Raw genomic sequence first — 27,328 nt, 5'->3', positions numbered from 1 at the left:
AATCTTGTCAGACCTACCAAGCGAATTGGCATATGCCTCAATAGTCACTGCATGGCAGGCTGCCTTGGAAAGCTAAAAGAGAAATGGCGTTTCTTGGTAGTCTAGTTATCAACCAATACACTACTATAGTGTGGGAAGTGCCATGGTAATAGAAATGCATCTAGCAGAGATATTACAGGGACATCAGGTCATCAATTCCCATTTAAAAGTATCTAAGCCTTCATATTATACTTACTGCAGATCCAGCTAGAGGCCACCAAGAGCTAAATCAAGAGGTGGCCAACAAAGGAGAATCAAATAGTGCTAATTGTGGGGCCAGGGAAACAACTAAGGAGCAGTCTGAGAGCCAGTGCAAGTAATACACACACTAATGACCTTTGGTGATTGTCTGGGATCTGCTATAACCTCGAGGTGAAGCTCATTGAAATAAATGATCTTCAATTAAAGGTTTGCAAGAAACCTACTGAAGGTGTTGACTTTTATTTTAGCGTTGGCTTTTGCTCTTTGGTTAATTCATAAACTGGTGTAAAACTTAGGAAGAAGGAAGTTTATTGAAAAAAATCTATAGATGCTCTGAGTGCATGGTTTGACATGGATCTGGTTGCTCATAGAAAAGAAGTACACCTACAGGAACTATTATGTACTACAGAAAGTCTAAAATAACAACAATAGCAATAATAGCAATAAATTTATGCTGTAGAACCAGCAGTTTATAATATCACAGTGTTCTGCTTATTGCTCAAAACAACTGACACAGTGGTTTATAGCACCACCAAAGCTTCTTGTTGGAATTATAGCCCTATAATTCACAGCTGCCTGTTACTTACTCTATCTATAATATAAAGAACAGGTGGCAGTGGGAAACTATGTTAATCCTCCTTAGTTTAGGAGTGAGGTGAGAAACTGTAATTCAGGGATGCAAAGCTCACAGTTCAGTTACCGACTTTGTTTAACCAATGAAAGTCAACTAGCAGCAGAGTTCCCATTTGTTAAAACTAAGTACAAGACTTCTCTTTTCCTCTCTTTATGGAGAGGAGAAGCATGCATATGTAAACAGGCCCAGGTAATTAGGTATGTAAATACACATACATATTGCATGTTTACAGCTATATGCATTTATGTATTTATACATCGACAAACATGGAAAGTGAGAGCATATAAAGGGCGAAACTTTAGCCTTGAGAAACCATAACATTGGAATTGTCTATTCACTGATGAATGGTCATCCAAAATGTATGCACACAAGCAAAATCTCAGCAGGGAGCACTCTGTAGCTGGCTTTTGCTGCAGCTTTTTGGAAGTTGCTGTTAGTACTCCCTGCCTAAGGCTTGGCCTGTCAGTGGCAGAAAGGGTCAAGACTAGACCATGCTCCAAGATACCTCTGCTTTCCTTAGCCATTCTGTGCAGTCCCAGCACATGGTTCTTCCTATCTGCTAACTCTCAGAACAAAGACATAGTGGGAATAAATACTGTTTGCTCAAAGAAAGATCTTAGCTCCACTGCTTATTCTCTGTAATGTCTCTTAGTTACCTGCAAATAACCTTTTCCACTTTCCTTTGTGCTGTCTGTTTTGACTACACCCTGCATGTCTTGCTACATGTTTGAAAAGTCTTTAATGTAAATCAAGTCTTGACCTCATATGAGATCACCAGCCACTGCTAGAAGAGATTTGATGCATAACTTTGAGCTTCAACAGGACAAAAATGAGATTAAAATATAGATGAAGAATTTACTGAGCACACAATAAGAAAATGGGGAAGTCTGTGAAGAAAGATGAGGATGAAAAATATAGTATTACTTTCTTCTTCAAGAAGCCTACTTTCATTTTCCTCCATCATAACTGTCACAAAATAATAAGGAGCATGCCAAAACTTTTAGCCATTTCTATGAAAGTTTTCAGTTCCGTTATCTTTGCATTGTCCTATTCATATACAACAACTTTAACTGTTGAATCAAGACACCAAATAACACCTATCCAAACAATTTACCTCAGTGGGAGTTCCACTGTTGCCTTCTGTGAAAATGGTATGAAATAATTTATAAAAAGAAACTTGCTGGACACAGTTTTGATTATTTTTGGAAATCATTGCTCAGCAATGAAAATGGGATATATATTTTTTTAACTTGCAATTTTTAGTGCCATGGGAATCACTTGAACAATGTCATGGCTGTAGTGAATGAAAGAAAAACTAGAATCCTGTTTTTGTTGCAAGTTATTTTTTTACTCTTCTACCAGAAAACAAATACAGTAAAAATGTGAGAGACTTTCTACTTACAGACACATAGCTGGCATTAATGTAGTCAGATCCAGGAATACCAGCATCAGGCATCAGCTTTACTCTGTTGTTATTATCTATCATGGAAGTAAAGTCTAGTTAACTAAAAGATTGGTTCAAAAACCCTAAAACATATAAAAAGTGTTCCTGGAGTGCTAAGAAATCAAAAATACTTTTATTAGCAGTAACAATATTTGATGGAGTAGAACACAAATTACAAAGGTAATTCAACCTTTTTCCATTACTGTATGGTCTTTCTTTAATGTTGCAGACATGCTGTAGATAATACTTTTTAATTTAAGTGCTGAATGAGCCAAAACCTCCAATTTGATGTATGTATGGGAGGATTCTGTACCTAAAAGGAGCCTGTGTACTCCAACCCATGCTGTCCTAGCACACACAACTTTTGTGTGAATAAGAGGCAAGGGTCAGGGATCTGAGAGTTTTTTCCATTTACTTGCTGCCCAGGTCACTGAGACAGATTCTGGCACTTTTATATAGTTTTGGGGGTTTTTAAACATAAGGTTAAGTCATTATTAAAAAAAAAGAAAAAAGTAAAATGTTTAGGGTTTCTGATTTGGTTCCACAGCATATACACAGAAATTACAGAATCCAAGAAACGTATCATGTGTGTAACACCAGAATTTTGGTGTTTGGTCTTCAACTTAGTAAAGAACATTAGAATACAAAGTTAAATATTTATGAAACATATCTGTTTATGCCTTATTGTCTGTCATGAAGATAAATTTTTAGTGACTGTGACTTAGAATATGTCTTGAACAAGGCAGCAGATAGCAGGAACAGCTGCTCTGAAAAGTAAATAGCACAGAATGTAGCATTATTAACCAAGGAATGCTATGCACTCCATCTCACATCACAGCTAATGCCTAAAATAATAATGACATTTCTTGTCTGATTAACTGAAAAATGAAGCAGTGTTGAGTATAGAGAGACAGACTCCTGTCTCCTGTGATAATATCTAGCCTGGGCTTATAAGTTATCATACAGTCACTCTGATCTTCTGTGGAACCTTTGTAGCACATGTACACATATCCACAAGAAAGCATATCCAGACTCCTGAGGTAGCTGAATGCACAAACATGTGGATTTTATATGTTTAAAAAATTACTTCTTACTAAAGGGGGGAAAAAACCAATGAGGAAGAATTTTAAAGAGTTTGCTACATGGCTTGAATTACAAAGCCAAGAAACTATTGAGGCTACAGTTTCTTGCACCTGCATATTAAAGCTTGTGAGAGCAAGTTGAAAGCTACTTGCAAATAAAACTGTCTTTAAAAAAACCCGCAAAGTAAAGACGGATTACTTGACAGAAAATGATTTCATAATGTGGACTTGATTGTACTGCTATTTCAAAGACAGATCAAACAAAAATACACTTGCATTCCAAATATCTGTTACACTATTGAAAGTAAAGAGCAAAATGGAGGAGTTGGTCAGTAAACACACATACATGGCTTTATGTTTGGGAAACGATTCTTAGACCTGTTCCAAGGCAGATCAGCATCTGTTGAAGCAAGGTCTTCAAGAAACTTGGGAAGTTCCTGCAAAGGAATAAATGTTTGTTGGAAAACTTTTCCACTTGACTTTAAAATATGGCACAATCATCCAGTAAGTAGAAAAACTCCACAGTTTTGCAACAGTGCATTTCTAAGTACAGCTGGAAGCATTACAGAGCTTCCCACCTCACTGTCAACCCCAGTTGATGCAGCACTGCAGACAATGCTGTCAACTTGAACAATTAAGCTTACATGAACTTTCACCTTTAAAATCCTGGATAAAGTCAGTCTATCACCTTTTGTAGTTTTCTGATTTTTTTCATGAAGTCACATGCTTGGTTACCATGCCCTACTGACTCAGTTGAATAATTCCTTTTCCTGACTAGTTTGGGAGTGTCTGTGGTACAGCATGAGAACTGATGAGAATTCAATTAAGTTGAGACAACTGGCAATTAATTATCATTCTTGGGACTGTTTGTGAAAGGGGTGGGAAGAGCTATTTTGGGTTGTACTGCAGCTTCATAACTGGCCATTTGTTCTATTGCTGGAGGACAGAGATGGATTAATCATTCATGCTGAGGAACTTATTTGATGGGGATGTTTGTGTGCATTAACAGGTATCATTTACAAAATTGATTAAAAGAGTGGCGACAATTTCAGAACTTGTTAATGGAGAAAATGTGTTAAAGTGATGACTTTGGTGTTAAGAGAATAGAAGATACAGAAAATCCAGAATTCTAAATACATTGTTAATTTCAATATAATTTTTCTTTGTTTGAGAAATGTTATTCACAAGTCTGTTTTTTATATCTATCTATCTATCTAAGGTATAAATTAAGAGGTCTACTTTTTGCTTTGAATGAGAACAATACAAAATTTTGCTGAAATCCCTTCAAATTTGTCTTTTAATATTAGCAGTTCCAGTCTGCATGGGCTACTTCCAAAAGTTGGGCAGATAGTCTTACTATGAGGCTCAGTATTAATTATGCCCTTTTGCCAAGGTATTTGAGACAGTCTGTCTTTTATGAATAAAATTTAATGGGAATCTCCTAGCAAATAAATAAGAGAAGTAATGAAAAATGGAAAACCAGGACTGTTTTATTTCAGTCCTTTTCTTTCATTATTAATTCAAATATTTTGTCATCCTGGTATGTAAAACACAGTCAAAGGTGGAGATGTTAAAATTCCTCTCATTCAGAAAGCTGAAACTCTCCCACAAAGCTTCTGTCATTGAATATTTTCATGAAGGAAGGACATACACAAAATGCTTATTTTGAATAGTGCTTTGGGCCATGGAATCCCATGTCACGTGAACTTTAACTTCCCTCATTTGCCTCCCTCCTCTGAGTTTTAGGTTGCCAGTTAATTACTGTAGAAGTAGCACCATTATACAGCACTTTGTAGTAGAGGGGAAATAGAGAAGTAGATCTTGTTATTTTCATAAGGATCCTTCTATAACCAAACAAATGCTCAAAAGCCTCATACCAATTCTCTGCATTAGTAGGGATTTCAGTCTTATCTATTATTTTCATATTTAGGGGAAGAGTATTTGGGTTCCCAGACTCAGTAACAACTTGTCACAGAAACCATGTTTCTTTGCAAACTCATAAAACTTTGAAATAAAACATTTGCATTTTGTTTACTGTAGTACATTTGTGACACTGGTGACTCTTTGAAGGACTTCAGTTTTTTCACTCATGAGCAGAATACGAGTATTTCTGTTTCAGTAATTTGCCAGTTACTAGAAAAGCATAAGTTCTCAAATGTATTTGAGAGACACAGGAATCAGCTGGAAAGCTGGAAGTAGCTGCAAGTTTGAATAGTGATGAGGTGACGCCCATCATTAATTACTTTGGCTCCATATGGTTTCTTTAAACTTGTCTTTTCAGAAAATAAATGGATCCAGGTCCATTCTGAAGTCCAGATTCTCTTCTCATCACATTTACACACAGGTCCTGTTTACCAAGATTGAACCAAGATTGGCCCCTGAAGATGTCCTGGCACTGAAGTTTGGTCAGTCAGGCAAATTAAATGAAACTGGGAATGTCCAGGGATTACAAGAGTAAGTGAAATAGTAAGACTCACATTTATGCTGGAAAACTCCAAACCATATTTGTTGTCCATAAACTGCCCATTGTAAATTATCCCTAGTCTACCAAAGCATATCTTGGAATTGTCCAGAAGACTGTTAAGTGGAACAGTCCAAATCCAACACAGGGAATATACTAGCAGTTTATTAGTGTAAATTATCATATTCTCCTATTCTGTTCCCAGTAATCTTGAATTTACTCATCCAAAGACAGACAGAGAGCCCAAGCAAGCTCAGCACTATGCTGTTCATAGAACCATAGATCAATTTGAGTTGCAAGGGACATGAACATAATCTAGTCCAACCCCTTGTTGCCATGCACAACCTTCCACCAGATCTGATTGCTGAAAGCCCCCTCTAACCTGGGCTTGGCCACTTCTAGGGATAGGGCATTCACAGCTTCCACAGGAAACTTGTTCCAGTTTCACCACTTAAGTTATGTGCTTCAGATATGAGTTTACATCATGTTCAAGGGTTTATATCTTAGCTAATCTTTCCTACACATATTGCAGGACCCTCAAGTCAAGTCATTTATGTAAAAATAGAATTATGCATGTGGATAAAAACAACGCAGATCATAAGGTCTGCTTGTTTATTGAATGCACTCCTTGTTCCTGAGCATTGTCATTACCAATATAATTTCAAGTGTGCTGCCAATCCGATTGTTTATCTGTTAGAACATGTGCTACAAAAAACATAGACTCATTTCGAGGGACCGAACATACCTTCAAATTCTGCCTGCCCTTGGACAAGTCACCTAGGAAGATATCACTACACTCTGAAACATGGCAGCTGAAGGTCAGACAGTAAAAAGACTGAAAAATTAAATGACATAAAACTGTCTATTATAGGTTGACTATATAAATTATTTGAAGGAGACCTCAGCTTCTTGTATTTCTCTAAATTTTAAGCAGATTGCAGATTGTGGTTTGATAAAACACTATTGTTTAAGATTTAAGCTGTCACAATGCAGTAAGGCTTAGCCAATGTGGGTTGCACCTAAAGAAAGTAATATTAGAGACTTTCTAGTAATGACTGTTAATATGTGAAGTGTTACTGATATTAAAACTTTTCATCTGTTCAGTCATGCATAATGTAACTACAATAATTTTTTGGTCAAGTGAAATAACACCTACTTTATTGCTCTGAGAATTTTATGGTGCTTTTTATCATTAAATCCAGACCAATTTTACCTAATGAGCATAACAAAAAAACCTGTAGGAAATACCATTAATATTTATACACTTTTTTTAGTGTTTCCCTGGAAACTGAAATATTATAATCTAGCAAAAGAAAAGCCAATTGTTAAGTCTTCATTTTTGTTAATCCAACTGGTAAATTATTCATGGTAAATTTATAAATCCAAAATAATAAAGTCACTGGACACTGAAAAATTTTTTTGGGCAAATAACTTAATGTGTTAAGAAAGATAATGATGATAAAGATTCTGAAATAACAAGAGAAAAAATATGATAGCCGTAAAATATTACTTAATGAAAATAGTGAAAACTTTGAGATTTAAATTTGGAACTATACATGTATTATATTATCTGTAATGTATATTTTGAGAATGAGGCCCCTTTCAGAAAGACAGGCTTGCTGTGTTCATCTGCTCATGTAAAGAAATGGAGGTTATTCATTTGGAAGCTATTCTCAAGAGCATAAGAAATATGCCCTATTACTTGCAGAGGAACAAAACCCAAAGTACCATGTACAAACCTTTGACTTCCTGCATCAAAATCTATGAAAGAAAAACAATCCTGAGTTTCATGGCAGTATGACTGGGGCCTGAAAATTTTACAGAATGAATATTAACTCCTTTTGGAGTTATCACCACTCAGGAAAACAAACATATTTATAGCAGTCAAATATATCTGTGTATATGTTAGAAAACTCTAAATAACTTGTTCTTAGGTAACCTACATAAGCAACACTAGATATGTAAAAACATAAATATGGTGGTCTTGAAATGTTGGAGACTAAAGAAGATCATCTTTGGCTGACACTAAGGTGAATAATTCTGACCCGGTTGTAGTATAGGCTGCAGAATCCAAATCAGTGTACTGTTACTTTCTAAACAATCAACCTGGTAATTGGGTATTGATTATCAAGGCCAGAGTCCTTCATGGCTTTGCCTGCTTAAAATGGACATGAAATGTGACACATGAAACGACTGAAGGTCTTGCGATGTTGTGACAACTGCTAGCAACATACCGAAAATTCTTCCTGAAACTTTAGGTTATTGTTTGTGCAAAGCTCTTCAACGTGTTGTAGAAAGGATTTCTTGCTTATTGGCCTGGAAGTAAAGAAGAAGAATTAGAAACCCATAGGGAATATCTTTCTCATTCTTGTTATATAACTGTAGTTTATTAATAAACAATATTTTCCAGTTCAATGGAAAATGATACTTATAGACAGAAAATTATAAATTGCTTACAGCATGCTTATTTGATTTCTTTTCAATCACTTAAAAGTGAAACATTTTATCCCCTTGTTGCTCCCCCTCACATTTTTAATTTTGCTAATGTTAACAGTACTGTCGGCTGTGATTGTTTTTATAGGTAACAGCATTTCAAGCAAGGTTTTGACATTAAAGCAAATTTGTAAATTTATTATTGCATTCTAAGGTACATAACACTTTGTCAGACAGAAAACATTTTACACATTGCAAGGTTTTAGACATATAAAATATTGCAGTGACCTCATTCTCATAATGACATGGTTTTTAAATCCTGAGGAGTTTAAATAACCCTGTATTACTTCCCAAGCTAAAACACAGACATGCAGGCTTCACCCCAGAGAGAGAGAAAGCATTTCTCCAGTTACCATGCAATTAGTCATGCTTTTATGATTTATACGCAGCTTGGAGCTTTTTTCTAACATTGAGGAAGGAACCACACATTGAGACTCACCGATGAACACATAACATAAAAATCTTTAGTAAACTTACTTGATGGACTTTCTATAACTAAGCAACCTGAAATAGAGATCTTTGTTAAATGTAGCAAGCTGAGAGTTAACCAATGTTGTGCATTTTAATAGGTTCTAGACTAAATGCCATGTACCTAAAGATTGGTTTCCCTTATGGATTCAAATTCAGATACCTTGGGTGATTGTCTTTATTAGTTTTTATCTCAGGTATCAGCAGATATGAATTACGTAGTTACAGTTTCTGTCATTTTCTTTAGATCACTTACAGTGCTCGGGGCTCATATGGCCCCGAGAAACCCATACTTGCTGCACACCACTGCATACACATTGACATGCTTCATTTTGCATTTTTGACCCAATGTCATTCTCCTAAGGGCCATTTCAGAGCATCAGGGTAGGATCAATCTGACTGAACACAGACGCCTATTTCTCAGTCACTCTAAATTTCTTTTATAATCAATGAAGAGAAATAGGTGTAATTTCATCTCATTTGAAGCAGATATCTAAAATGAGTCACAGATGAGTCATGATACTGGTGTGCCTCTACAGAAGCTGCAGCTGTGGTTGTTTTCTAAAGATTTCAAAAATTAGTGTCCTGTTTTATCTTCATTTTTCACATGTTCATGGCTGCTTCTATAGATGTCAATTTCAAAAACTGTGATACATATTAAATCTTTAACTTGATCTCACAGCACAGAGAGATCTATCTTCTTCTTTCATGAAGATAGAGCATGAACATCTATACTCACAGGACTTTCAGATGGCCTTGAAACTTGGTCAAAATTGCCTCTGAATGGATTTAGAAACCAAATTTTGAGCATTCAGACTCAGAAAGCTTGTTTAAAGGACCAAGTAAAAAAGTTTGTAATAATTCAGTTTTAAAGATAACCTGCTCCTTCAAAAAACTCTGACTACCCCTTTTATGTGTCTGTTCCTCCAAATATACATCCTTACAGAAAGTATTACAAAAATGTTCTATAATACAAAGTCTGCTGTATTGCTGCCATAATTTTAGTAGAAAAAGAAAAATTGCTTTAAAAATAGTTCATGAAATTATTCTTAATTATTTAAATTTTATTTGAGATAATAAAATGAGATTAATACAGTTGTTGAATAATTTATTATTAAGCATCAGGGAAGTTAATTTCAAAGCAATGAAGAATGCCTTTGTGGTACATTCTTTTTTAGAGTAGTTATCCTGAAACAAAGCAAATTGGCTATGAAAGCCTCACTAGATCAGTCTCACTGGAGTTAAAAGTATTCACAGAAGTAAAGGTGTTTACTAAGAAGGACAACTGAAGGACAGCTTTAGAGTGAAAAAGAAGGCAATAAGATAAGAAAGCATGCCACTCTATTTATTCAGAATGTTTAGACATGTATTTTGGGCTCATTGTATCACATAAGTTGTTTGCATTATGTGGCAGATGAAACTACCTTCTAGTAATATTGGCAACATTCTAGAACTAAAGTTTCTGAACAAAAATAAGGACTTTCAATAGCTGTACCAAAGTACTGCACACAAATAAATATTTGTCTTTGACTAGAACAGAAGCATTTGTAGGCTCTTTTGGGGAGGTCGAAATTATAAGCGGACTTTGAAGGCAAGTTCAACTTCTTTTTCCTTTGAATTCACCTATCTTCAGCACAGAACAACAGAAAAAAGTCATGTCCCAGTTGACATTCCAGTAATTTTTCAAATACTCTCCTCTCACATTTTTAACAATGAGGGGCTTACTGCACATAATTTGCAGTAAGAAAATGCAGTTTGGTCATTAGGAAATTAAAATTATTTCTGTGCTGTGCATAATCAATCCAGGTAGGTAATTCAGTGTTTCAGGGCTGAAGGTACATGGACCCAACAGTATAAGTTTTATAAGTTTTTTTTTAAGAAGCAAGGGATTTATGGGTTGACATTTTAACCTATCTGTAGGAATTTAAGTGATTTTTAGAACTACTGAACTGTCACACTTTTGTCAGTAGCAAGTGCACATAGCAGTAGCTTGGCAGCTCAGAAGATAAGATGATTTACTTTAAAGTGCTTACAGGAAAGTAAATGTCTAACTTGTCTGACTGTGGCAAAGGTGTTGGCTTTGCTGTGTAAGGATCTTCAGAAGGGATGAATTTTGTGTTCTCACTAAAGACTTCCAGCAATTCTCAGTTTCAACATCCTTAGGCTTAAAAAATAGTATTTTTTTCTATGTCTCTTGACTTGGAATACATAGTAATAATCTTACAGTTTTTTGTCAATGAACAAATGAACAAGATTACAAATCTGTATGTAATCTTGTACTCCACATTTCCCAGTGTTTTGTACAAAACTTAAAAATATAAATATCACTAGATCTTGATGAGCACAATTCAGAATTAAGCCATGAAGTTGAAAATGTCCCTATTTCAGCTGGACCATTTCAGATTCCCACTTGCCTGACTTTGATATGAGGAAAGAAAAACATTCTCTAAGATAAAGAATGCTTTATAGCTTTAAATCTGATTTTCTTTTAAAACAGTGTATTGTTTCATGTGTGGGGTTTTTTTGAAGACTATCAAAAATCTGAATCCCACTCAGATTACATATGATAGAGCTAGAAAGAAGCCATTTATTTGTGTTGGCAGTGATAACTGAAGACATATTGTCACACAGACTCAGCTTTCTCTCTGGGTCAATCATCTGAAATCCACAGGGAATTAAAACTTCGTCCAACCAGAAAACTACAGAAATTACTATGTAGGCAAAAGGCTTAACTCATAAGCAGCACTGACACTTCCTACGACCAACAGAGGAACTAATTTTTAACAAGTTAATTGAGAGCAATATTGAGCTTAACCCTTCCTACATATTAAAGGCCTAAGGAAAGAGAACATATGGTCATTTCTTCTATTGAACCAGGACACATACATTCACAAACCTTGTTCTCCTGGAGCACAAACTTCAGGAAGCCTATTTTTGATAGCTAATTACTAAAGGGAAACCTGTTAAAGAAAAAGACAATGCAGAAGCCTATTCCTATTCCTACTCCAAGGAAGACAGGTCTGTCAACACAAAGTATCAAGCTGATCTATAGAAATAAATGTGTGTGCAAAACTGTTACCTCAAATATAGACATCCACTGAATGCGTAGTATATAGGAAAGATGAGATCAGCCAATCCTTTTCTCTACAACACTTTTCCATAAGGAGTTCTAATTACCTGGTATTTGCAGGGGCTACAGTGTCTGTTATGCAGAAATATTTCTTCTGACCTCACCTTCTTGACAAGCTGTCTCACATAGAATGAAATAAAAGCCTAAAATGATCAACCACAAAGTTCAACTTCTCAAGGACAGATTTTTAAAAGACAGGGATCTAAATGGCTTCATCCTTGCTGTGGAAACCACTGCAAAAGTAGGGTGCCAGAGAAGCTGTCTCCTAGGTAAGCATCTGGAACAGGGAAGAGTAACTTGTATCTCACCAAATCTGACACACACTGAAAATTTAGGGATAGAATCTATTCACAGAAGATTAGTGTCTGCTTTGAAGAGCGACTTGGCAGACCCTGTGGACCTGTTCTAAGTCAGGCAAGTGATGCGTATAAGCATCCAGTGATATGCATCCAGCATATGTGTAATCAGTGAGTTTAATGAAACAATGTTTAATCCAGTTTAGATTGGATGGGCTATGTATGTTTTGGATGAAGTTGGTTTTTACTGTTGTCTCACACCATCTCCACCATCATGGAATGCAATGTATGTCCCAAACATTCAAAGTTAGCATTTGGAATTCATAAAGAAGATCTCATTTTCCACTAAATTCTGCAGGACTTAATTTCCTACATGCCATCTGAAACTACGTCCAATTGATCAAATGCTTAAGAAAGACTTGTTGAGAGTGAGTGTATGTATACTAGATAGGATTAGTAATTTTAGCCACTGAAGTTTTTCAATTTTTTTAAAATTATTTTTATAATTTTAAAAGACTACTACTGGAACTAGAATTTTCCTTTAATTTCCTGGTCCAAAAAAAAATTACCACAAAAAAAATTTCAAAATTGTCAAAATGGAATGCTCAGCATTTTAAATTTCTCTTTTCCTATTCAAACTGATTTTTGTAATGCAAAATATTTTATATTAAAAAAAGTTATAAAAATGTTTAAAATATAATGTTTTGATTAACCTATACTGAATATTTGCTGAGCTTCAAGCCGCTGAATTTTTGGTCTAAGAATGATGAAAAGTATTTACAGTCATATTCATACAGAACAGAAATTTTTTTTCCAATTTATTGTTTTTCTCATGAGATACCAGCTGCAAAATTTTCTGAGAATGTGAGCCAAGATCATAAGCTGCAATCCACCAAGTGTGAGAGAATGTCTGAAGAGACAATGAATGAGAGACAGGCAAGAGGGATCTCATGGAGCAGTCTAGAATATTTTGATTCTGTGGATGAACTCTGTCAGCTGCAAGTGTGTGCCTTTAGTGATTTATAGTAGCTGGATAATATAATGTCAGAGTAGTGACAAAAAAATCTGGTTACCAAAATACCCCCTTCAAATGAGCACTGAATGGAATGATTAATTGGTGGAGGGAATAAATCTGTATTGTTCTGTTTTCACCTAGGATTTTCAAACAAACTCCCCATTGCCCTTTCAGGGTGAAGCTGGGCCAGATTTCAGTTGATTTTCTGCTGCCTGAAAAACACAAACATGCCAGTCTGGTAAAGAATTCTGCCCATCTCTGCCCTCCTCATACACTTGCAAGATGCCACGAACTGCAGCACAGCGAGCACTGCAAACACAGCTGAGACAGCTGCCTAAATGCAGCCAATGTAGGTAGTGCAGATGCAGTGATGCCCATCCCAAATGCATGGGAAATTTGTGAAGGTTAGACTGCAGTTATCAGCATTAAATACTGTAACTAAACATGCTAACATGTCACTTCTTTAGCCACAAATAATGACAATGATTGGGTCAAGAACTGGGACTGTGACTGACTTCAGCATAGCTGTTCCCCAGAGGCAACAGGTACAAAAGTTCTTTTATGGTGCAACTGTGGACGTCTAAAAACAGGAAACAAAAACATTTTAGTCATTAGGTTTTGCAGTAAGCTGCCTTGGTACTGCTGCCATGCTTCTGCCAGCTCTCTGTTACAACTCATCATTACCAGGAAAGATTAACTATATTAAAGACAGCACTAGAGACACCTAAAATGTCCCTTCTTGTCATTGACTTTACCAGAACAGAATATTACACATAGTGAAAGATTCTTAGAGGCTTAAAAAAACAAAAGCCAAAATAAACTAAAGAATTTTTGACAGATAAAGCACATCCTGCCCCTCATTACTATATGTATATTTTCTAGGAGAGTTCCTTGGGGGACATTTTCTGTCTTCCAGATGAAAAGATATCATGAATCCTGTCCTGAGGAGCTCTCAATTAGTGCCTACACTTCATCAGCTTGTCATAATGTTCAGCAAAGTATTGGGGCAAGGAGCCTGCTGTAGCTTCAGTGCCACTGCAGTTTGAAAAATAATAATCCAAAATTTTAACAGCTGCATTCTGTGCCTTACAATGACAGATGTAAAAAGTCTTTGCTTTTGGCCATTAAAGGACAGTTGGAAGGAGGGAAGAGGAAAATAGAGAAGGAAGGACATGACAAATTGTAAACCAAAAAGTGAGACTGAGTCATTAAAATAAGAGTGATGTAACTAAAACTGCTGATGCACTGTTCAGTAAAGGTCTTGCTGTGCATAAATCACATAATGAAATTTACATAAGTATGAAATATTATAGTTTTCAATTATCCTTTAGAGATTGAGACTGTAAAAATTTACACATAATTTAGACAGAAAAGTGGCAGAATGGTATCTGCAAACCAACAAAGTATTTGATTGTGTGGATATGTTGCTGATTTTGCAGGGACATAGTATGAAACAGCTGCAGTGTGAGTACAAAAGACAGTTGAGGAAAAGACCAAATTTCTCTTAAGTATATATATCCTAACTTCCAAAGGAAAGAAACATTTGTGACATCTTATGTCACATTTACACTGCCTTTGTTTCAAGGATAGGTGGTTTATACCAGGGCTATATTGCCATACTGTGTTATAATTTCCATTTAAAAATTACCCTGATTTATTTGAAAATAGTTGTGGGAGCCCTATAATTCAACATTAGGGACTAACAATAAACATGATTTCATGATAAAAAATACCATTGTTTGCCATTAGAATATCTGCAAAGATTGATGCTTCATTCTGATTAGCTATATCATTTGATATAGTATGATAACACACAGGTTAAGAGAAGAGAATGGAAAACACACCATGTTGCTTCAATAATACAAAAACTTACTGGATGACAAAAATCTCCTTGCGTCTAAAGAAAAATGAAGAGTATCTGGAAGTAAAATCCATTAACACTTTAGTACATAAACAACAATAGTACTATTCTTATTCAGCTAACAATGTGGAAGCAAGGTAATTTTGAAAATCCATGGAGATAATTTCTCTGAAGCACAGCTACTGCAGTGCAGTGTCAATGGTTCTGCCTTCAGAGGATGCTTTGCACTGTTATTAGCAGGTACTAAATTCTGCTATCTGGGCAAGTGCCCCTCACAGGACATACCCCAGCCCTTACATCAATGAGTTCCAGATGATTCCCAGTATGTTTTCTCATCTGTCACCAGCAGCCATTCTTGTGTGCTCTATTTTGAACAGGTTTGTACATGCAATCAACTTACTCTGTACCACACACAGACATACAGAAAAACCCCAGGTCAACAGATACAACCTTTCATCTTCCAGCTATTCCTAGTCTGCAACAGTAGGATATTTGGCTACTAGGGCAAGACTATTTCAGGCTTCTCATCTTTAAGGACACTGCCCACCACAGTGTTTCATGTGTGAGACAGCAGGGAAAATACAGACAGGTGAAGAATGTTCACCAAATATTTCTAACACAGTTGGATGTCACTATTATTGATAATCACCATTATATTTATTTTATAATTACCATTGTATACTTATTTGTTGAATCATATCAACATTTCTGGCAGTCAAAAAGCAATTCTTCTGATAAATATCTGTGATAAGATTTCTTGTCAGGTACAAAATGTGAATTGCTGCATGCACCTTAAATGAGTGGATGTTAAGATAGCCAGTGTGCTGAGCTCCACAGAAACCCAGATGTTATGCCAATCCCTTTCTCAAAAAAGACAAATGTTTTCAAAATGTCAATTAACAATGACAGATTTGCTCTTGAGCTAGTTTTGTTAGATTTGTTCTTGAATTAGTTGTCAGGGACTTCTAGGAGTCTGCAATTTTGCTGCCTAAACAAAAAATTGGGCCATTAAAAACACTCAGAAATTCTGCATGTTTAAAATATGTAACCCTTCTCTGGCTAACAATTAAACAGTGATTTGCACTTAGATTTTTATCTTGTTGTAAAAAGGGCTTAAGATTAAGTGATTTTCTAAAAGCTAGTGAGAAGTGTCTTGAGGATGGAGGTCATTCTTTGAAAAAGGATCTCAGTGACCTGTGTAAATAAGAACAGCACAAACACTTCCAAACAAGCAAAGGTCAGAAAGGGGTCATGGCTACAGACCCTTTGGGCTACTGTTTTGCCTAAGGAGTATGCTTACCGTGTAAATCTCTCATCCTTCAGCTCCAGGTCTGCCACTGTGATCAGCTGATCCAGTTTGAATTTCGTGTCAATAATTTCAGCATCTCGTGGGGAGTATGTGCCTCCCTCTTTTTGCTTTTGACGAATTCTAAATGGAAAATAATAGTGAAAAATACACATGCAAAATATTTAAGGAAACATATATCAGTGCTTTGATTTGACAGACTGAAACTGAAAAATGGTTGCCAAGAATCCTTCCTTGGCTTTTTTTTTTCTTCTCCCTCATAACAGTGTAATTTAGTCAAATTTATGTTGCCTAAAATTCAGAGGAAAGAATCCACATGATGTATTCTTTTAGTTTTCCTACATAAATTCTTTGGTAATGCCTGAATAATGCAGCTGAGTAAGAACAGAACTGATGAATGAGAAAACTAGCACCATGTGTGAAGTACACATCCTGCTCCTTTACATGGATATTTTTTTCATTATTTGAATTAAAACTCAATTTGTGTTCCCCATGTGAGAACTCAATGTATTTAACTGATAAATTTTTTAGGAAGACAGAAAATATAACTGAGAGTATTTACTTCATACCCAGCTGTAGATAGTATTAGTCATCACAATAACTACAACCAGCTGACACTCTGATCTGTCAATAGAGAGGTGGCTCTGAAAGGTTAAGAAAGGCTACCACTCTGATTTGCCCTCTGGAGAAGTTGTATTTTCTTCATCTATGGTGGTTACCCTCACTGGACTAAATTCTTTGTGAGTCTCTCCCTAAAGTTCTACATTAAAAAAAAACAACCACCCAACCAAAAATCAAAACATTTTGTAATTACAGATTAGTTGCACTTATAGGACTGTTTCAACTCTTCTTTAAACCATTTTTGAGTGTTTTCAAACCAGCTATGACAAGGATATATAAATCTCACCTTGCAAAAGCATATACTGCAGCCACCAAAAGAACGACTGAAAGTATACACAAAGTAACAGCAAGGACAACTTCTACAGATCTTCCTGTCAGTCCTTCACCTGCAACAGAAAATGGAGAGCTAAAATATCATAGATTCTTTGGAATTTTTAGATTTCTGACAATATGAAATTAGGGAATAATGAAAGACAGACCCTTTCAGTCTCTGTATAACTGCACCAATTTTTTGTTTGTTGAAGAGCTGCTTCAGAAAGAAAAGTATAACAAAACCAGAAACACTTTATGTGAGGGTTCCTAAGCATTGCTGATCTATCCAACACATTATTTTAATACAGCTGTATGTGCAGGTGTTGCCTGGTGTTTTTCAGTTTTACCTCCTGAACAGTCAGTCTACACTGCAGTAACATCAGTCTGAACACTGGCCTGAGTTCAGCTCCTGCTTCAGTCTCTCTGCAGGACTGCTCCAGCTCCTCAAGTGGAAAAGGGAGACACAACTCTAAAGCAATGAGACCTGCAGCTGCCACTCACAGACACAAAGTAAAACATACTATTTTTGGAGGTATTTTAAGGGTGCTGAAAGAACTGAACTAATGATGAGATCTGAACATTCTGGATTAATCTTCCTCACTGACCAATAATTCATGCTCCTGGTTTATGTGAGAATTGGTGATATTGTTAGGAATAACCACCAGTAGTAGATCAAAAGTAATCATAAAGGTCTCTATGATAGAAAAGTAAAGGTGTTAGTATTCTAATCAGTCCTTCCAGGTGAGAATTAAAGCTCATTCAGAAATTGATAAAATATTTAGCTTAGTAGTTTCTAGATCTCTTTCTGAACTTCTATAATGCTAAATTTCTGGGGCTCATTTAATTTCCCACCCTTCCTGTAATCCTGTACCTCAAATGAAACTCACCCTCTTTTTCTCTTAGGCAACAGTGAAAATAAGAAAAGCAAGGGAATTCTACTGCTCATATTGTTCCCTTTTGTTGACATTCACCTCCACTTGATGGTTCACTGTAGAAAAACTTAGCTCCTGTTTAGCCTCAAGGAGAAGGAGAAAATGTACTGCTTCCTGCCATATGAAACTATTTCCCAGACAAGGAATGAAATCCTCATAAGGACACACTGGGAAACACCATAGTCTTGGCTTTTTGGATGATTTTTGGATTTGAGAGTATATTACAGATGATCTGGACTGATGTACACAAGAGAATGTGAATAAAATTCAAAATGATCCTGATTTATCTGAACAAGTCACCTTAAAACAGTGGGATGAACTTTTGTAAGAACAAGTGTATGGTTCTACATGTAGGCAGGAATAATCAGCTACAATAATGCAGCATAGGAAACAGTAGGCTAGGTAGAAATTTTTCAAAAGAAAGTGTGAGATTGTTGTAGACTGACACGAACATGAATAAGCAAAATCAGGCCTGTATGAAGTGACAGACAACAGAACTCAGTATAGTTTGAAAAACACCTGAAACAATCCTTCCACTGCATTAGTAAAATTTTAGATGCAACACTGGACATTACAGGGTAAGAAAAAATTTAATATTAGTTTAAGATAATAGAATAGAAAAGCAAGTACATACAAAAATGTTTCAATGAGAAAAGAAATGAAAATGTTCCTGCCACTCTTCAGTGTGATAGGGCAAAAGTATTAGCAATGTGAAAGAAGAGAAGAATATCCAAAGAAACCTCTTGCACTGAACATTGAAGTCTATGTTAAAATGTACAATTAACATTAATCCAATAAATGCAGATGTTATCAAAAAAACCATTGCTGGTAGGATGCCAACCAAGAATTAAAACCCCACATTTTCTCATGCTTCTTTGCAACAGGGAAGACTAAACATATTTCTGTAGGCTTGTCTGTAGAGATAATCATGGGCATGGAAAAGGAGACAAAATAGAGAATATAATGATATTTAATTCTGAAGTGCTGCACTCAATACATTTTGATGAAAATTTGCAATAACAAAATACCATAAGGTCAGTTTCTATGCAAAAGACAGTGTCAGGAAGTCCCATTTTGATTATTTCCTGTCTCATCAGCTTTATATTTAACATGGAAAAGGTACACTTACACAGAACTAACAGTTCCCCCACAGTGATCTACAAAACCATCGGAGTTTATGAAAAGGTTACAAGCTGCCTTAATGTATTACAAGTTTAAACAGTATTTATCACTGTACCTTAATTATCTCATGGAAAAATGCTGACCTTTCATTGTAGCATGGACAGTAACTTTGCAATGAGAGTCATGGATTGTGAAGAAGAAACTCCCCCTCTCCGGGTCAAGAGGAAGGTTGTGGTACAACAAATATGATTGGGTGGGTGGACACCCTATTAAAATGTATCCTTTACTATAATTAAAAAACATTATTGCAGCAGCTGTATATTTCCATGCCTTCTGATTCAGTGTTCCTCCCTAACAAAATTCCTGTTATCTACAAGAACATCTGACATGTCTCACAAAATGATTTCTCAAGATTTTCTATATTTTTTTCTGTTTCAAACACATAATATTAAATTGCACCAAAAGATTAACTTGCTTATTTTCCAAATCAAAGATCTTTTATATCAGTAGATTTAGAAACCAGAGTAATGTAGGATTTTTTGAACTGGTATGAATACATCTGCCAGAATTTAAATAAATGTTTCAGCTCATAAAATGAAAGTATAATGTTGGAAACCTACAGATGTCAGAGATTATTACTAAAGAAGCTAAGTGATTTAAAATCAAACTGCAATTTGGATTTCAGGCAGCATAAATTTATCCTGGAGAGCAGCTGATGTTTTGAGTGCAGTAGAAGTAATTGGGTTGCAAAGATTTATAAAAGCTGACTTTTTGGCATGTTTTCTGAATTATAATTCTAGAGCAAGCTGGAAGTTCTTATAACCAAGCATGTTCTCTAAGGAAACTCTTGGGCAAGGTTCCTCATGCCATGTGTCAAGAGAGTGCTCTATCTTCAGGACCATTCAACTGCAGTAGCTGCCTCACTTGTGATATATCAACTTGACGTTGATTTCCCAACACTTGTAAGAAAGCATGCAAAGAGCTTTTGATTTCTATTCCATATAAGATGGAATTACTCTGAAATTTAGAAGCTAAGACCAGACAAAAGTATACTGTAATCTGGCCTTAAAAAGAGTGCTTGATGTTAAAGTTTAGCACAGAAGGCATTGGACGGGTATGAGGAGCCCCATTTCTCCTCATATCTGGGGAATTTATCCCTGTTTTGGTTTTTTCCCCTACTACATTTTATTCAGCATACAAACAGATCTTGCTTATTTATCATGTACCAGGTAGAAAATGTTGCCAGTTTTCAGTAACAATACATAAGGCAATGAATTACACTATCTGCCTGCCACAAAGTATTGCAGATTTTTCTGTTAGAAAGGAGAAAATTACCCAGAGGATGGGATACAGTCGGACTCATTTCCAGTAAATTTGTTTTCCCTGATTGGACACACTATCTTTCCCTTTCTGATAAAAATATTTGCTTCATTTGCTTAAAACTTTTAAACCCAGGACATGTAAAGACAACTTTTATGTTGCACTTTCCAAAGCATTCTGGTCTGGAGAAATAGTACCAGATCCTTTCAGAATATTCAGGTAATGAATTAGCATTTCAGGGTCTTCAGTATCAGATCATGTAACAAATTCCTAAAATTGATTAGATGAATAAGGGAGCTCATATCACAGAAGATGAATGCCAAATGAAAAATATGTGCCCACTAAAATTCTTCTGGGTAGTCATCCAGTTGTCTTGATATCCATTTTCAGAAAGTCAGGGCTAAGGCTGAGCTAAGTTTTTGACTTACAAATATATTAAAAGAACTTACAGATCTTATTGCAATCTGCTACAAGAGAAGCCATTCCCTGTTTTGGGGGTATATCAACTTGGCAAAGAAGGAATTATGTTTGATTTCCAACCAAATAACTGCTGGCTTATTTGCTAGTGACTTTAGAACCAGATGGATTCTATTAGACAATATTAATTTATTAATTCATAGGGAGCTTTTTCTATATCTAAAGAATGAAGGGGCTAAAGGGTCATGCCCTCAAATGACCTGCCATTAAGCTCACTGGAATATAATAATAGAATCATTTATATTTGAAAAGACCTTTAAGATCATCAAGTCCTACTGCTAACCCAGCACTGCCAAGGCCACCACAAATCCAGTCCCTAAGTGCCACATTTACACATCTTTTGAATACCTCCAGTGATGGTGACTACCACTTTCCTTGGCAGCCTACTCAAATCTTAACACTATTTCTGTGAAGAAATTTTTCCTTATATCTGATCTAAACCTCCTCTGTCACCACATTTCCTCTTGTCCTATTGATTGTTACCTGGTAGGAGAGACTGACACCTATCTTGCCACAACCTTCTTTCAGGTAGAGAGTGATAAGGTCTCTCCTGAGCTTCCCTTTCTCCAGCCTAAATGACGCCAGCTCCCTCAGCTGCTCCTCACTGGACTTGTCCTCCAGACCCTTCATCAGCTCCATTGCCTCTCCCTGAACATGCTCCAGCACCTCAGTGTTTTTTGGAATATGTACTGTGTAGCTCAGAACTGGACACAAGACTGAAGGTGTGACCTCATCAGTGCCAAGTACAGGGGGACAATACTTGTACCTGGTCCTGCTGGCCACACTATTGCTGATCCAGGCCAGAATGCCATTGGCTTTCTTGCCACCTAGGCACATGCTGGCTTATGTTAGGCTGCTGTTGACCAGCACCCCCAGGTCCTTTATCCCTTGGGCATCATTCTGTCCCCAGCCTGTAGCACTGCATGGGGTTGTTGGGAGCCAAGTGTAGGACCCAGTACTTGGCCTTATTGAACCTCATCCAGTTGGCCTTGGCCTACTGATCCAGCCTGTCCAGAGCCCTCTGCAGAGCCTTCCTGCCCTACAGCAGATCAACACTCCTGCTGAACTTATGTTACCTGCAAACTGACTGAGGGTGTCCTAGATCCCCTCAGCCAGGTCATCAACAGGGACATTAAACAGGACTGGCCCAGTGCAGAGCCCTGGGGAATTCCACTAGGGACCAGCTGCCAGCCAGATGAACTCCATTCAGCCATCATTCTTTGGGCCAGGCCACCCAGTCAATTTGTCATGCATCCAGTACTTGTTCTACATCCAACACAGAAGGAAACAGCACAAACAGAACAGCTACTGGCAGTTTGCCAAACAAGATGAACTATCCTGGCAACATTTTTATTGGTATAATTGAATCTCTGCAAACAAACTCTGTCAATACTACCTCTTCATTAAACAGTCCAGGCTGTAGAATCCCTTGACTACCTCAAAAGGCCCTACAAGGCAATGAATATATTTCTTCAGTCATTCTAGTTAAACTACATCCAACAACACAGAGATTACTGACTTCGTGGAAACCACTGTATTAAAAAAAAAAAAACATGGAATTGTGTAGACTTTAGAGAAATACTTTAGTAAATTACAGTCTTCTTACCCAATGTTTTGACAGGGTCAGAATAGTCAGAATCTGTAAACTGCCCTTTAATGTTAGTTGCTCTGAACTTAAATCTGTGAAAGAAAACCAGAAGAAGTAATGAAAAAAAGTTGATGTGCATTTTCTTAAATATGGTTTCACTTACAAACTAAAAAAAATATATTTAAGTTTAGTATAACATAATTTTAAATCATTATTCACCTGAAAAAGTGACATTATGACAGACAGCAAGAACTGTGTCAAAATCTTAAATGTATAAAAAACCCCAGTGTGAATTACTTATCTCAAATTTGGATTTATTTAATTTGAGAACTCGATAAGCATCTTTTTTTCCTTGAAAATTTTGTAAAAAAAATTGGATAAGTATGATGATCAGTTTTCCTCCTTTTCTAATTTAACTATATGTTTTGAGTGTTTGCATAAATCTATATTGTACTTAAATCTTTCTCTTGGACAAACATGAAGACAAATGTACTTACAGGTACTGCCTTCTTGGTTTCAGTGGGCCATTACATATTTTGTCTTGACTGCCTGGTATCAGACATGTAGTATCAGCACCTATGACATATATCTCTTCTTTCCCACTCAGGTCTTCTTTTCCTTCTATGCATGGTGGGTTTGGAAAACCTTCATTTGTAAAATATGGCCTTGGTCTGTTGAAGTAGGCATCATACCACTTGGTAACATTCCCATCATGCTGAGCTATTGCCAAGAACAGAAATAATAGATACAATTTACATTCTAACCAGACTACAGTTAAAGAAGTTACATAGGAAATTAATTTTTAAGAGCTCAGCATGCTATTGGTGCAATTTACACAAATAAGCCTATAACTGAATTTCCACTTAAACCCAAATTTCCTTACTATCCACACTATCCATATTTTGTTAACTCTGAGTAAGCCAACTAAATCACAACTAGAAAATTTGAGGGGCAATTTCACACAGCAGTTCTGCGACACTCGACTTTGAAACTGAGCATGGCTAGCTAGCTAGCAAAGGATTATTTCACAATTAAATTACTAGATTTCCATATGTGGATAGTAGCCAGCAGCTCATAAGAAAAATCTTCACAATGCGGCTTAGCATGGTATTCATTTATCTTTCAGTTCAAGAGACTCTTCACTGCAATAGTTATGAACTAAATGTCATTAGCGTTAGTGCTAAAATTCAAATTCAGAAGAAGGTGAGACACTTAAGGTGTGTTCACTTAATGTGCATACTTTACTTCTGTACTTTGAAACAAGTAAAATAGGGTATTTAAATACCTGGAATCTGTCCTTCTTAGGTAAAATAAGCCTGACCATGAGCTGTCGTATCATAAAACTCCCACTCACATTGGTAAGCAATTACTCAAAAGGTTTCACAGCACTGTTCACACACGTAAATGTTCATCAGCCCATACAAGGGAATAAACATTCTTACCCACAGCGTGCAGAGGGGATTTATATAACTCTCTGCCCCCATAATGAAATAGAAATATCAACTGCACATGGCTGCATTCTTTTACAGGCAACACTAATAGCAACAGAAGAATAACCTTGCCAAACCCCAAAAGTCTCATATTTATTTATACTCACAAATGTGAAATGCTGGGGTGGTTTTCAAGGAAACAGAAAATAAAGAACTGTAGTGGTAAAATTAGGGACTGAATAATATTGGTGGCTTCAAACACCATGGAAGACACTTCCCTGGAAAGCATTCCCAGAATCCAGTACCCAGCCCACAGGTATTGTGTGCCCTTAGTGCTGTTGCCACAGCAGAAGTGACTTTGTTGTCTTCTTCTAAAATGCAATTACTGAAACCCAAGAAACAAATTAAAAAGACAAACAGCCTGAACCTGAAAACAGTTTTCAAGAGAATTTATTAAACGCTACCTCCAGCTTCCACAACAAGAACTTGTATCTTCTTGATAGGGCCATGATCATCACTGTAATAACATATTGGCATTCTGATTGTAATTGTAGTAGCTGTGACAAGTAATGCTCCATTGGTATCATAAACTGGTGCTGGTTTCTTTTTGGGCCTTGGTGGTTCTGTTTTTAAGAAAAGATATACCACAGAGTTCTGTTTTACAGTATTTTCACTGGAGGTATGTTGTTAAGGCACACAGCTGAGTTATGCAAAAAAAATCTCCAGCATAATTTCAGGGACAACTTAATGTTTCACTTACTGTCTTAAGCCTCTAAAAACTATATTCTGATAAATGCCTACATATATAATTTTCAATTAAAAGAAAAAACAATAAAAAGAGTGAGTTTTAATTTTTCAATTAATATCAATCAATAACTTTGTTTGACAACTGTGATACTGCATACTTAGCTATTCCTATGTCATATCCTAAGTTGTTTGCTGATTGTGATTGAAATATTGAACTTGATATGATTATTTCAATGAGTCTGCATGTGTTTGACAGTATGCTTCTGATGCAAATAGCAAATGATCGGCAAAACTGAACACTAAAATTCAAGGGGATCAATTATACATTCCTGTTCCTACATTATGCATCCCCTAAAAACTAGCTGAAGGCACACAGCTGTGTAATCACAGGTGGAAGAGCAATTTCTTCAGAACTTATAGAAATTTCAGATACAGCATAGTTTATGGGACATACCTTTGATATCCATGGTTATTTTCAATTGAATTTTTGGCCCTGCACCAGCACCATTAATTGCATACACCTTAAAAAAACCAAACATTTGTTTTAATGAGTATTGTAATAGCTTCATATTTGACAATTCTGGATATATCTGTAGCAACAATAAAAGCTGAAACACTCCTTTTGTCATTCACACTAGGCTAGAACTTACTTTATATTGCTTTGAAATCCTAAGTGTGGTAACACTTCATTGCTTATGACGGAGCTCTTAAAAAAGGGGTAAGTAAGTTCACTCAAAGAATTCCCTTGTCTTGTGTCCCAGCCTCTGACTATTTCAAAGTACTTCATGCACATACTTCTAGCAAGATCCCCTTGCAGAACTGGACCTTTCATGTCCAGTGAGCAATGCCAGTACTGGAATTAAGAGAGAAATTTAGTCTTGTGCTTGTAACTATGTGTCACAAATTGCTTTGCTACATGAACTGGTCATCCAGACCAGTGATGCGTCCTGCTCCCACTTGCTCCATCCTGTTCATTGCTCCCCTTGTTCCTCACACTTGCCTCTCTTTGCACCCCAGCTAACATTCTTGGCATGAAAATCTCATAATCAGCCAAAGTTTCAAACTAATCTCATATCAAAGAAAAAGAAATACTCCCCCCCCAGCCCAACAAATGTATCAGTTCTTACGCTGACATTATAGGTATGTCCTCCTTTTAGTCCTTCTATCATGGCAGTGACTGACTGATCTTTTTTTTTAATGACACTAAGGTTGTGGATCTGGATGGCAGCAGGGTCATCTTCATTGTAAACCATAGCTTGATACACTTGAATATTTCCATTTGGTTCAGATGGTGGCACAAATGTTACTTGGAATTTTGTTACTTCATCTGGTATCTTCTGAAAAGTTATGTTGTTAGGTGGGTCTTCAGGCACTGAAATAAATATTTCAATGACCCACTTAATCAGTTTACTACTATTACTATTAGAGTAAAACCTGAAAAATTAAAATTATATTTTTTGTATATCAGTATTATTTCATTGATATTTTCTGGGTTGAATTAAAAATTCTCTAATACTTAGTGCATATGCAAATATTCATAAACACAATAAAAAGTCAAATATCTACTGAAATCCTTTTCTTAATGATGGCACTGAATGCTACAAACTTTTAAAGTAATGATTAGGTAAAACTCAGTAGTCTCTACTCAGAAAATTTTTTCCTGATTATCTATTTAAAAAGCCTGAAAGCATCATTATACCTCAAAACACATCTGGGGCTGACAAATCCTTGCACAAGTTGACAAGCAAGAAGCAAGAGTCAGTGAGTATTCCTTTCTGAAAACAGCAGAGTATTCCTCTGTTAACAGCAAGCTCCCTCCCAACATATAAGCAAGCCACTGTGCTCCAAAGAGTCTCTGCTTTTCACAACTAAATCTTTAGGAAAATTTTTCCACTGACGCCCAGACACAAGCACAACATGCATTTTTCCTGGAGGCAGTATCTTGTCAACTGCTGATTCCAGTAGCTTATTCTTAAGACAGCAAAGGTATAAATCATTTTCCCAATGTCCCTATCTGAAGGAAAAGGCTGTAACATTCTTTCCAGGCAGCTACATATTTATTGCTGTACCTGAGCAGACAAGTATGTGGCGTGACCTCTAAATAGTGAAATCAAACGATGGAAGGTAAACATATTCCCTCAGCCAAGGATTTAGGTGCAGTTTTCTTATTTCCCAGGTTTTTTATACCAGCCAACAAATGCTTACTGAGGCTTCTCTGCAGTAAGTCTGGGTCAACTGGTCCTAACAAAGCCATATGCTAAACTGTACAAACCAGATGAAATGAGATGGAAAAAAATAAAGCTGTTCCTCTCCAAAGTTATTGCACCTCCTAATGTATCACATATTCAT

General features: G+C 36.3%; 1 protein-coding gene across 1 annotated transcript in view; it reads right to left on the bottom strand.

Moving 5' to 3' along the window:
* The window catches only part of PTPRQ (protein tyrosine phosphatase receptor type Q), a 99,725-nt gene that overhangs the window by 8,704 nt on the left and 63,693 nt on the right, over nt 1-27,328 (bottom strand). The window contains exons 29-39 of the mRNA XM_036401032.1: nt 26,107-26,351; nt 25,434-25,500; nt 24,697-24,855; nt 23,300-23,522; nt 22,821-22,894; nt 17,338-17,437; nt 16,425-16,553; nt 8,832-8,858; nt 8,096-8,177; nt 3,747-3,837; nt 2,277-2,353 (exon numbers count right to left, since the gene is read on the bottom strand). Of these exons, the coding sequence (XP_036256925.1) occupies nt 2,277-2,353; nt 3,747-3,837; nt 8,096-8,177; nt 8,832-8,858; nt 16,425-16,553; nt 17,338-17,437; nt 22,821-22,894; nt 23,300-23,522; nt 24,697-24,855; nt 25,434-25,500; nt 26,107-26,351 (1,274 nt within the window). The remainder of the gene's footprint in view (nt 1-2,276; nt 2,354-3,746; nt 3,838-8,095; nt 8,178-8,831; nt 8,859-16,424; nt 16,554-17,337; nt 17,438-22,820; nt 22,895-23,299; nt 23,523-24,696; nt 24,856-25,433; nt 25,501-26,106; nt 26,352-27,328) is intronic.

This window comes from Molothrus ater, chromosome 5 (assembly GCF_012460135.2).
Source record: "Molothrus ater isolate BHLD 08-10-18 breed brown headed cowbird chromosome 5, BPBGC_Mater_1.1, whole genome shotgun sequence".
NCBI lineage: Eukaryota > Metazoa > Chordata > Aves > Passeriformes > Icteridae > Molothrus > Molothrus ater.
The sequence above is the reverse complement of the archived record's forward strand: the minus strand, read 5'-3'. Positions and strand labels throughout refer to the sequence as shown.